The sequence below is a fragment of the Aquarana catesbeiana genome, linkage group LG08 (assembly GCF_042186555.1).
Source record: "Aquarana catesbeiana isolate 2022-GZ linkage group LG08, ASM4218655v1, whole genome shotgun sequence".
In the NCBI taxonomy this organism is placed as follows: domain Eukaryota; kingdom Metazoa; phylum Chordata; class Amphibia; order Anura; family Ranidae; genus Aquarana; species Aquarana catesbeiana.
This window is the reverse complement of record NC_133331.1, coordinates 253,117,959-253,130,986: the sequence shown is the minus strand read 5'-3', so window position 1 is coordinate 253,130,986 and position 13,028 is coordinate 253,117,959. Positions and strand designations below refer to the sequence as shown.

General features: G+C 44.9%; 1 protein-coding gene across 4 annotated transcripts in view; it reads left to right on the top strand.

The window, feature by feature from the left end:
• CLDND1 (claudin domain containing 1) overlaps positions 1-13,028 on the top strand; it is a 155,795-nt gene that overhangs the window by 29,443 nt on the left and 113,324 nt on the right. The window contains exons 3-4 of one of the 4 annotated variants that reach the window (XM_073597007.1): positions 4,473-4,580; positions 11,608-11,745. The exons of the other annotated variants lie outside the window; for them this stretch is intronic. Coding sequence (XP_073453108.1) covers positions 4,473-4,580; positions 11,608-11,745 — 246 coding nt within the window. The remainder of the gene's footprint in view (positions 1-4,472; positions 4,581-11,607; positions 11,746-13,028) is intronic. 4 annotated transcript variants of the gene reach the window in all.

Below are 13,028 nucleotides of genomic sequence, written 5' to 3'. Positions count from 1 at the left end.
GATCTCCTCCCAAGACCTCTACGATGTTTGGCGCTGTCATCATGGCTCCGAACGGGACTACACTTTTTTTTCCTCCAGGCACCGCTCATATTCAAGAATAGACCTGTTCCTAACCGACAAGTTTATTCTACAAAAAATATCTACCTCCACAATCCACACCACGACATGGTCGGACCATGCCCCAATCTCTATCACGATCCAAGACTCTAACTTACAACAAAATACATTTATTTGGCGAGTAAACAACCATAGCATTCAACACAACCAATATGCGCCAACTATTGCAGAACAAATAACCGATTTTTTTCTCACTAAACAAAGGCTTGGTGCCCCACCCTGCCGTGGTGTGGAGTATGCACAAAGCGTACATGAGAGGAATGTTAATTAAATTAAGCTCTCACCACAAGAAAAAGAGGACGCAACGTATAGACGACTTAACAACTCAAATAGCAGCCCTAGAATTGAAACACAAATCTGACCCCCGAGACCACCAGACAAATCACCTCTTGTCCCTCAGACAGGAACTTAGAACACTACTCCTTCACTCTTACGAATTCCTTCAGAAAAAATTTAAGGCGACATCGTACTCTACCTCTAACAAAGCGGGGAAGAAACTAGCACAAAGATTGAAAGGCAGGCGCACCAAAGCCAAAATTTCTCAACTTTTCCACCCTCACACCAAAGCCCCACTGAGTAACCCCCAAGACATAGCCAATGCCTTCAGTGTCTATTATGGAGACTTATATAATCTAAAACAAGACCCTCTCACACACCAACCTACCCCAGACGATATTGACCAATTTCTCAGGAAAGTCAAACTACCCACACTGACAACAGACCAACTGACGGCCTTAAATGCCCCCTTCACAGAAAAAGAAATAAAAACGACAATTGCCTCGCTACCTAGCGGCAAAGCCCCAGGCCCTGACGGCCTAACTGGGGAATATTATAAGCAATTTTCATCCCATTTGACCCCATACCTAACAGAACTATATAACCACGCTGCCTCCTCTTCTGCTTTCTCTAAAGAATACTTGAATGCTTTAGTGATAACATTACCGAAACCAGGGAAACAGTCAAATGTACCTCAAAATTTCCGGCCAATATCTTTGCTTAATCTCGACCTTAAAATTTACGCTAAAACCATAGCAACAAGATTGATCAAAATTATGCCCACTATTATACACCATGACCAGACAGGGTTCACAAAAGGCAGACAATCCTCTGATGCCACCAGAAGGATGATAAACCTAATCCACCACGCTGAATCCACCGGAACGCCTTCTCTGCTCCTCTCCTTGGATGCAGAGAAGGCGTTCGATAGGGTACATTGGACCTACCTTGAAAAGGTCCTCCAAAAGTTTGGGTTCCAGGGTCAGATTCTTGGAGCCATTATGGCACTATACTCCAACCCAGAAGCTCAAGTTTACACAGAGGGCATGCTTTCCTGCCCATTTCCCATAACCAATGGCACCCGCCAAGGCTGCCCTCTATCTACCCTCATATTCAATATGCTCATGGAGCCCCTAGCAGAAAGTATCCGTTCTCATCCCAACATCTCTGGCTTACAAATTGGAACCACACACCATAAGATCAGCTTATTTGCGGATGACATCATTCTTATCCTATCCAATCCGACTGTTTCCCTGGCTGAAGTACAAAATATGCTCCAATGGTTTAGTTCGATCTCCTATTACAAGGTGAATACATCCAAATCCTTCATCCTAGACATAAACATAAACGCCACCATAAAAAACCTTTTACAACTGCAGTATCCTTTTGCATGGGCTGACGCTGACATATCTTACCTGGGCATTAAACTCCCAAGAAACACTAAAAACCTCTATTCAAGTAATTTCCTTCCACTACTCCAGACCATACAGCACACAACACAACAAATAGCAAAACATGAACTTTCTTGGACAGGCAAACTTGCGGCCTTTAAAATGATATGCCTCCCCCAAATACTTTATTATTTCAGAACCCTACCCATTCCACTACCCGCCACGTTTTTTAGATCCCTACGTACAACGTATAACAAACTCCTGTGGAATGGTAAACGTCCCAGGTGTGCACATCAACAACGGGTTAAACACAAACAAGTGGGTGGCACGAGCTCTATAGATTTTGAAGATTATCATCTAGCAGCTATTATGGCCCAATTACCCTGCTGGTTCCAACCATCTCCAACCACGCTACGGGGACAAATTGAATGCTCCTCCATAGCAAGATCGGACCTGAAAACCTGGTTATTGAGCATCCCACTGGGCTCACCGATCCCAAAGTCCCTATCTCCAACTATTAAAGCATCAGCGCAAGCCTGGAGAAAAGTGTCCACCTTAATGAACCACACTCCCCATGAACCACAAACACATATCCCTCTAGCCACCTTGAAACATATAACGCCTGAACTTTCAGTAACCTCATGGACACATAAAGGCATAGGGTCCCTACAACAGTTACTACAAGACAACTCCCTCAAACCATTTTCACAATTGCAATCTGAATATACACTACCCACATCTGAACATTTCACTTACCTTCGTATACAACACTGCCTCAAAACTGTCCCCCTTCCTCTATACATCATCCACCCCAAGACTTGGGACTATCTCATTAACCCTGACACAAATCTCAGAGGAATCTCATACTTCTACAACTCCCTCCACCAAAAACATACCTTCACCAAACTAAAACCACATAGGAAATGGGAAATGGATCTGAACCACGAATTCACAGACAATCAATGGCATCAAGCCTTTAAGTCAATATACAAAGCCACAAAATGCGCGGCCCTTTGGGAATTGGTGCAAAAAATTTCTCTGCGTTGGTATATGACCCCAGCCAGAATCACGTCCATTAATCCCCAAATTCCCAACACATGCTGGAGATGTAACTCATCCCCAAGTGATCTACTTCATGTTTTCTGGACATGCCATCTTCTTAAAACGTACTGGGATAGTATTTTCCAACTAGTCTCGCACATCGCTCACATCAAAATTCCCCCCTCCCCAGCACTTGCGATCCTGAACCTTACTATCGAAGACTTTCCTCACCCTCTTAGAATAGTGACCACCCACGTCCTGATGGCAGCTAGACTTAATATAGCTAGACACTGGAAGTCCGCCACAACTTTAACTCTAACCCAAGTCGTCGACTTGGTATCACTACATTACAGCTATGAGCATGCATCTGCTACTGGCACAAATCATTATACAAAAGTACAATCCAGCTGGCAACCATGGACTAACTGGACTAGACACTGCGCATCTCACAACTAAATTTACTGCAGTACATCCCTTCCTCTTGACCGAGCAATACCAAGAATAGTGCAATCTTATATGCATATGTTCATTTGGTAACCTTTCAAAATAACTCCCATTTTTGGAATATTACAAGATTAGATGGTCCACTTCGCTTCTGTGGCTCTAGAGATCCCACATGGGGTGTCACACTAGTGAAGTGGAGCAGCCACAACTACAAAACATTACAAATGTTAGAGATACTGGTTATAATGTACTTATTACAATAGATTATTGTGTATGGACAAAGTTGTACTCAACTCAGAATGGAGTTATTTTATTGCATTGTCCACTCAAACGTCGTTGCACGACGTACAATGTTCAATTGTACAATGTATATTCTGTGAAAATCTAATAAAAACTATTGATTAAAAAAAAAAAAAAAAAAAACAATGTTGGAGGCAATTTACAGCACACACTAATTTTGGTAGCATAATTATTAATGTGCAATGTATGTTTCTTGCTAAAAAGCATTATTTTGTTTATCAAGTTGTTATGGGTAAAGTTCCATAACAGAAGAAAAGGAATCACAGCATTTAAATATTACTTCCTCTTAGTTCTGATTCACACTGTATATAATTTTTAATAAATTGCTGCTCATCTTATATCTCGGTCTGTGTGCTGGGATGACTTCTGCACATGCACAGGAGTTATTTTATCCCACGCTGGCCAATAAAGATGCCCAAAGGACCGACACCTAGGGAGAAGATGCCGGTGAATGAACGATCCCGGACTTCGGACCATTTGAGAGGTAAGTATACTGTCTTTAGTCCCGTTTTTAACTTCCTTAACCTTGTGGATTTGCAGATAAGAACGGTGCAGACTTGTACAGGGATTAAAGTATAACGTGTAGCACCTAGAGATGCAGATGTCTGCAGAACATTTAATTTCCTATGAATGCTGGCATGGCCTGAATGGGTAAAGCTCTAGTCTACGTTCTAGTAGGGATGGAACTTGCCCACCTCCCACACATTTCTATTGGGGAGTGGGGAATATGATTTTTATTTTATTACTTAACCATGTTAATCTTCATTCTTGGATCTACTGTATAGGATGTGTACCCGACCTACCACCTTCCTTTGCTACATTATTACCTTTGAATGACAATTGCATTGTAGACCACTATTTCCTCCCCTCTGATTATGATGTCTTCTATTCATTAACCAACAGAGGTTCTGCCTGAGTTCCGGTGTGTATCACTGTCCTTCTCTGACCAGTTTTTAGAGAAATACACCCATCCTGGAAACCACAACCCTGAGGTTGATCTGATCCGGACATGTAAGTAGGAATATTGAACTTTTGTGTTGTATGGAAAAATCAGACACTGGCTCTACCCATTGATCAAAGATGTATAGCAGGGATATGCATTTACCGGACCTCCAGCTGTTGCAAAACTACAAGTCCCATCATGCCTCTGTCTCTGGATGTCATGCTTGTGGCTGTCAGAGTCTTGCTATGCCTCATGGGATTTGTAGTTCTGCAACAGCTGGAGGTCCGCTAATTGCATATCCCTGATGTATAGTATGAAAACATAAAACTGGCATAGCGATATTTTATTTTTATTTTTTTGCACCAGGGACTGGCTTCATTGAACAAAAAATTTCCATAAACAGTTAAAGCTTGGGGGGGGGGGGTTGGTATAGCCTACCGAGCAGCTGCAAGAGTAATTCATACTGCATTGTAAAACATCTGTCAGCTTGCATTCACAGTGCAACACAGCCACAGTGCAACACATGCTGCATTTTATCACAGCACACCGTGCCAATCACATGGCAATGTACAACAGCATTTTCTCCAAGCGTCTTCCAGGACAGCCCATGAGACCTTGGGCTCCTCCTACCAGGACAGGAAACACGTCACCCCCACCAGATAAAAGGGCGGTCCTCCAGGCCCATGTCAGTTATTTGTGTTTCCTCCGGACGGGGGGTAACATGTTCATGGAACCTGCTCCCATAGGCCTTATAAGCAGGGGCTTTTTATGGCCTTTTTCTGGGGCATATCACTTACCTCTTCCTCTGCCAGAAGCAGCACACCGCTGGGGAGGTTGGCTGTGTTGCTGTTCTCTGTCCTCAGTGCCTGGAGAGGGCCAGGACCGGTGTGAGGTCGTGCCCCTAGCGCAGTGCATTGCACTCTAGCTCAGCTGAGCTTCGGTTGTCCTTCCCTCCCGACAGCCTGGCTGATCTGAGCAAGGAATGGAGGAAGCCGCAGCGTTCGAGGGGGCGGAGCTATTGCGCTCCAAGCTGGCCCACAGGAAGTGCCTGGAGAGGGTTACTTCCGGGGCATATGACATCATCATCGGGCGCCGGAGACGAGGTTCCAGTCTTCATAAACGGCGCGAACAGAGAACGCTGGCTGCTGGTGTTTCTTGGTGTTAAGCAGCCAGGCTGTGGATGACCAAGAGGGGCAGAATGGATCCTCCTGCAGTACCTGCACAGGCAGCGGATGCAGTTCCCAACACCAGCACCTCACAGGTAAGCCTGGGGTGTTCTGTCACCACCTTACTATCCCTGTGAGTGTTCCCTCCCCCTCCCCCCTCTGTAGTAGTGGGTGTAAGGGGACACATTTCCTCCCTCCTGCACGTGGTGTTACGGAGTGATTGTGTGGCTTTAATTACATTGTGGGGCATTTATTTTGTCTTGCAGACCAAGACTCAGGACAAGGCCCAAGCACAGCCACTTAAAAGGAAATGTGCGGTTTGCGCAAACAAATTGAGCTCCTCATGGAGCAAAGCAGTTTGTCGCACCTGTATAGAAGGCCTAGTAAAGGATGACCCGGTTGCCTCTTGCCAGAAGATGCTTACTTCTGTTAGGGATGAGCTTGCGTCCACCTTCAGTTCCTTTAGAACGCTTATTGACAAGCTCCAGACTCCAGCAGAGAGTCCGTCTTCACTGAAGGCGTCAGTAAGCACTCCGCAGCAGGCAGAGAGTGAAGACTCTGAGGCTGAGGTCAGATCTACCCGTTCTTCTCTGGAAGAATCAGGGTCAGATACAGAGCCCAGAGATAGAGAATCCACTCGAGGCTCAAGATTTAAGTTATCTGTGGAGGATGTAGATGACTTATTAAAGGCTATCTATACTACCCTTGAATTAAAAGAGGAAGAGGTTCAGTTATCCAAACATGATCTTATGTATAAAGGATTACATAAGAGAAAATCAAGAGTGTTTCCAGTTCATAGTTCTTTGGTTGATACTATTAAACTGGAATGGGATAATCCTGAGAGAAAACCATTCTTCTACAGTAACCTAAAAAGGAGGTTTCCTTTTGATGAGGACACTGCGCAGCCATGGAATAAGAATCCCAAGTTAGACACACCTCTCTCAAAGGTTTCAAAAAACTCGGACCTGGCGTTTGATGATATGGGTACGCTTAAGGATCCGATGGACAAGAGGGGGGATATCCTTCTCCACAGAGCCTGGAAACCTGAAACCAGCTTTGGCTTCCACTTGTGTGGCCAGAAATCTGGAGGTTTGGTTGACTCAGATTCAGTCACATCTGTCAGCAGGTACCTCCAGAGAGCAAATTTTAAAGTCTTTTCCTCTCCTATTTCAGGCAGTGGGTTTTTTGGCAGATTCTTCCGCTGAGTCGGTAAGAATGTCAGCCAGGACTTCGGCTCTAGTGAACTCGGCCAGGAGAAGCCTTTGGCTTAAGACCTGGTCAAGGGACTCGGCCTCCAAGTTGCGCCTTTGTGGCCTTCCTTTAACTGGCGATCATTTATTTGGCCCAGGTCTACAGGAGGCACTGGAACGCACGGCTGATAAGAAAAAGGCGTTTCCAGAGAAAAAGAGAGTTCAGACAGCCAGAAAATTTTTTCGTGGCCAAAACAGGCAACAGAGTCCTAGAGAAAAGGACAGCAGGCCGAAAAAGCATTGGACTGGGCACAAAGGCAGAGGCAAAGGGGGAGTGCTATTTAACCCTCCTCAACAGCCCGCCAAGCCGCAGTGACTTGTGTTCCCCGGTGGGAGGGAGATTGAGGGCCTTCATCCCACAGTGGGCAGCAGTCACTCTGAGCCCCTTCGCCCTGGACCTAGTGACCAACGGGTACAGGCTGGAGTTTGTTTACCAACCACCAGAACGTTTGTTGGTCACATTTCCTCCACAAGATCGGGAGAAAGCAAGGGCTCTGGGTCTCCAGATCGGAGACTTATTAGATCAAAAAGTCCTGATTCCTGTTCCTCGATCGGAGCGGGGCAAGGGATTTTATTCCCATGTATTTGTGGTCAGAAAGCCAGCAGGAAAGTTTCGACTTATCCTGAATCTCCGGACCTTAAACAAGTCCATCAGATACAAGCATTTCCGTATGGAGACGGTTTTTACAATCAAAAATCTACTATACCCAAACTGCTTTATGGCCACGTTGGACTTAAGGGATGCTTATCTTCACATCCCTATCCATCCAGCCTTCCAAAAGTTTTTGAGATTGGCAGTGAAGACGGGTATGGGGACCCGACATTTTCAATTTCAGGCCCTCCCCTTCGGTCTTTCCTCAGCCCCTTGCATCTTTACGAAGGTGTTGGGGGAAGTGCTGGCTCCTCTAAGATTAAAGGCAATAACGGTTATCCCTTACTTAGACGACCTCCTGATAGTGGCAAAATCATACCAAAGGCTGTTGGAAGATCTCCAGGCTGTACAGGACTTCTTACAGTCCCTAGGCTGGCTAATAAACAAAGAAAAATCGTCCTTGATTCCGGCCCAGAAAGTAACTTATCTGGGTTACGATTTTTGCTCCGTGAACCAAAAAGTTTTTCTTCCTCAGGAGAAGATTACCAAAGTGTTCCAGACTATGTCTACATTGCAGACCAACCAGTCGGTCTCTCTGAGACAGGTGTCGAGGGCAGTGGGTCTTATGACCTCATGTTTTCCCGCAGTACCATGGGCGAGACTCCGTCAGCGTCCGTTACAAAGGTTTCTTTTAAGAAACTGGGACGGGGACGTAAGGTCCCTGGAGTCAAGGATCTGGCTTCCCGACAGGATAAAAAGAAGCCTGTGGTGGTGGAGAGCTGGTCAGCACCTAGCAGGAGGTCTCCCATGGTCCTTTCCCATTTCCCGAAGGATTACCACGGATGCGAGTTCCTGGGGATGGGGGGCCCACCTCAGCAATGCAGTAGCACAAGGAGAGTGGTCCCCAGAGGAGGCAAGGGCCTCATCCAATCAAAGAGAGCTGCTTGCAGTCCAGAGAGCCCTCCAGTCTTTTCAGATGGAGATCAGGGGTCACAACCTCCAAATCCTGTCAGACAATATAGCGACAGTCGCGTATATCAACAAGCAGGGACACACGAGAAGCCGGAGGCTTCAGTCCATTGCCCAGGAGATCCTTTCATGGGCAGAGGGGAATCTAGCCTCCATTTCTGCTGTACACCTGAAGGGGAAAAACAATTGCCTGGCAGATTATCTCAGCCGTCACAGGATAGACCGAGACAACTGGTCCCTTCATCCCGAAGTCTTTGCAGACCTCACCAAGAGATGGGGTTATCCGGTAGCGGATTTGTTCGCAAACCGAAACAACCGCAAGACGGAGATATTCTTTTCCATGAACCCGGCAGACCAAGCCTTGGGGATCGATGCTCTGGCGAACCCGTGGCCTCCAGGCCTATGTTATGCCTTTCCGCCAATCAGGCTGATTCCAGAAGTCCTCCGGAAGTTTCGGCTGGAAGAGACAGATCTGATTCTAATTGCCCCGTTTTGGCCCAAGAGGCCATGGTTTTCCCTGCTACAGTCTCTGGTTTCAGAGCCTCCGTGGAGTCTTCCGAAAAGGGAAGACCTATTATTGCAGGGTCCAGTATCACACCCTCAGGTGGTTTCCTTAAACTTGACGGCCTGGTATCTGAAGAAAAGATATTGAGCGCCCAAGGGTTCTCTGACAAAGTAGTCAGGACTCTAGTTAATTGCAGGAAGCCAGTTACTAGAGCCATATATTCCAAAGTTTGGAAAAGGTTTAACTCATGGTTATCTGAAAATGATAGATTAACTCATGATATTCCGTCTATTTTGGAATTTTTCCAAGAGGGTGTCGACAAAGGTCTTTCTGTTAGTACCCTAAAGGTACAGGCGGCAGCTATTAGTGTGTTCCTCCAGTTTTCTCTCCTGGAAAATCCCACTATAGCCAGATTTTTCAAATCTATCTCTAGGGCCAGACCAGTAGTAGTGAGAAGTTGTCCAACGTGGGATCTGTCCCTAGTACTTCAAACTCTGGTAGAATTTCCGTTTGAACCTCTGGAAAGTATGTCAGTTAAATTACTTACATTAAAAACTGTGTTCCTTATAGCTGTTACCTCAGCTCGTAGGGTAAGTGAGTTGCAGGCCCTATCAGTTAGGGAGCCCTTCCTCACGATTTTTGAGGATCGAGTTGTGTTACGAACCGATCCAGGTTTTTTGCCCAAGGTGGCAAGTACATTCCACCGATCTCAAAACATTGTATTGCCAACCTTTTGTAGTTCGCCACAGGGCGACTTAGAAAGAAAATTTAGTTTTCTAGATGTAAGAAGGATTCTCTTGGTCTATCTTGAGGTCACAAAGACCTTTAGGAAAACTGATGCCTTGTTTGTCCTCTTTTCTGGAGTTCACAAGGGGAATAGTGCATCTAAAGCCACATTGGCTAGATGGATAAAGCAAGCCATCTTGGAAGCTTACAAAATTAGGGAGGTCCCTACACCTTTTGTTACTGCGCACTCAACTAGAGCCTTGTCTACGTCTTGGGCTGAGAGGGCTGGTGCCTCACCGGAACAAATTTGCAGGGCTGCCACTTGGTCCAGTTACTCGACCTTCATTAAACATTATCGCCTGGATCTCCTATCAGCTCAGGAGCAGGCGTTTGGTCGTAAGGTCCTTCAGGCAGTTGTCCCTCCCTAGACTGGTAAGTTCTGGCTCATCGTCTCATGGGCTGTCCTGGAAGACGCTTGGAGAAAAGCTGAGTTAGACTTACCGGTAACTCCTTTTCTGAGAGTCTTCCAGGACAGCCGGATTCCCACCCGGTATTGTCTGAAGTTATGTGTATTATGCATATGTTTTGCAGGGTCCTACGGTTCTTGAGAATACTGACATGGGCCTGGAGGACCGCCCTTTTATCTGGTGGGGGTGACGTGTTTCCTGTCCTGGTAGGAGGAGCCCAAGGTCTCATGGGCTGTCCTGGAAGACTCTCAGAAAAGGAGTTACCGGTAAGTCTAACTCAGCTTTTCTACATTTCAAATAAAATTTTTAACCAAAAAAAAATATGCTGCCCCCTCCTGCAGCCAGGAACGGACAGCTGCCCTCCTGCTGTGCGGCCAGGTTCCTAACAGGCAAAGAACAGGTAGCGGTCCATGGCCCAAGGGATGGAGACCTCTGACGTAGAGGGTTGTGGTTCTGTAGTATTCAGAGACAGCTGAGAACAATGCAGCGGATATCGGTCAGCACAGGCCGAATCAACAGCTCACAAGATTTTGTGATAAATGCATATTTTTTCATTCAGTCTCTCTTCCTTAAAGTTTTCATAAATGTGAAAGTACATATAAATTTTGTAAAACGGAATATCCATAGAGATCTGAGGGGGGAACAAGACTTGAGCAATACATTTTTTGAACTTATCACAGTGATAAAAATGAAAACTTCCAATGGTATATTTAACAGATCAAAAGGGATTGAACAACAGAAGTTTATTGTTAGGACTATACCTTGTAATAATATATCTTGACTCATAAAATAGGGAATGCTTAATGGGTAGTTTTAGCTTTTGAAAGCTTCCCTTGTGATTTAAACTTGCTTCACAAAATGAGTAGGTGACAAATGCTGAATCTGGGCACTGAGACAAACAGGTTTAAAGCTGGAATAGCATGGCCTGGCAATGTTTCTGAAATATTACATATTTTATTACAGTATTTATAGGAGGGCAGGGCAGTTTATTGCACCTCTATACCTGTATTCTCTACCTTGATGCTTCTGTTGATCCTTTTGTCCACCCGAATCAAGAGAAATACCTGTCCAGGTATGGAGGAGAATGTGATCTACTCCCCTTCCTTTCATAGTGCTGCATTGGGGGCCTGGGCGACCAATCACTAGGCTCCAGTATTGTCACATAGAGGCAGGCAGAGAGTCCTTAGGCCTGTAAGTTTTTCCTCTCAACAAGAGTCACCCTTCATGATCTTGTTTCAGGTTCAGTGACTCTGAATGTATTGAAGCCACAAATAGACAGTAAAACTATTATGTGAGGTTCAGCAATGGTAACTCCTGATCTTGTCAAGTCAGGCTTATTTGAAATGAGGTAACATGGTCATATGCTGAGCAGCTTACTGGGCTGCCTTGTGTTTGAGCTAATAAATTGTCATTGTTTCAGATCTTTGGCGGTGCCAGTTTTTGCTGCCGTTGGTCTCTCTGGGGCTCATATTTTTCGGTGCCATTATTGGCTTAGCTGGATGCGTGTGCCGCAGTCTGTATCCAGCTCTGGGGACGGGAGCCTTACACCTCCTCGCAGGCAAGTCATAAATAGTTTTCTTCAATCTTTTAGATATGTCAAAGTTCAATTTCTGAGTTTCTTTTTTTAAAACAATGTGCTATAAATATAGTGGGAAGGAAGGTGATCATTTCTTTGTACAATTACAGCAAGTTCTAGTGTATTTAGGAAGGGTGATGTTAAATGCCCTCCTTCCCCCTCCTTTTTTGTATTTCTTCTCCATAATCTTCTTGGCCAGAGATATGCAATTAGCAGACCTCCAGCTGTTGCAAAACTATAAGTCCCATCATGTCTCTGGGTGTCATGCTTGTGGCTGTCAGAGTCTTGCTATGCCTCATGGGACTTGTAGTTCTGCAACAGCAGGAGGTCCGCTAATTGCATATCCCTGTGCAAAAAAAGTGTCCATGTGCAAAACAGAACTCAATCCTAATAATGCAACACAAAAAATCAAAAACAGTCCATAAGTGCAAAACAATCCAATGCAGGTATGATCCGTGCAGAGGGAAAGTAAAGGGATTCGTCACCAGCAGCACCCTCAAATCAGACGCCTTACCAGATGTCCAGGACCATAATTTATAATAGTCAAACAGGCAGCAACAAGTTTATCGAGGAGGATAACCCTCATATTGATCACAGATTCAGGGAGACTCACAATGATATAAAAAGTCCCATTAGTGAAGCCCATCATGATATAAAACGATTTTATTTTAAAGGATGGTTACAATTACCTTCATACAAAACATAAAGGGCAATCGTTTTGTATAACAAAAGACCATCAGGCTGTTGGCTTTAAACACTACCGCTGGTAAGTGATCCGGTGTGCGTGATGTCATCACTGGTAGGCCACTCCCTGATGCATTTCTTCATTAACGAGACATCTTCAGAGGATGGGCCAAGAGGGCTGCTTTTTCCCTTTATAATTTACTAACTGGTATCACAGTTTGCTAAGTGGCTGCTATTTTTCCTTATTTACTTTCTGGATTTTACATTCTTTTACTGTTTATTTTTTCCCTAAAGGTAAACTTAGCCTTGAGGATCAAACCTTCCCGCTTTACTTACTTTGCGTGAGGATGCATTATTGTTTGATATTGTTTTACGCACTCAGGAGCTGGGAGCTTGGGCAAGTGATAGAGTGACAATTATCAGATATCAGGAACCTCCCAGCTCAAAAGCTAAATAAGGAGGAAATTATAAATATGTCACAAATGGTGACTTAAGACATGCTGGTTAAATAATGCAGCCCGTGGGGCTTTTAAATGTGATATATCTTGTGGAAATATGTATTATTGAATGCAAATGTGAAA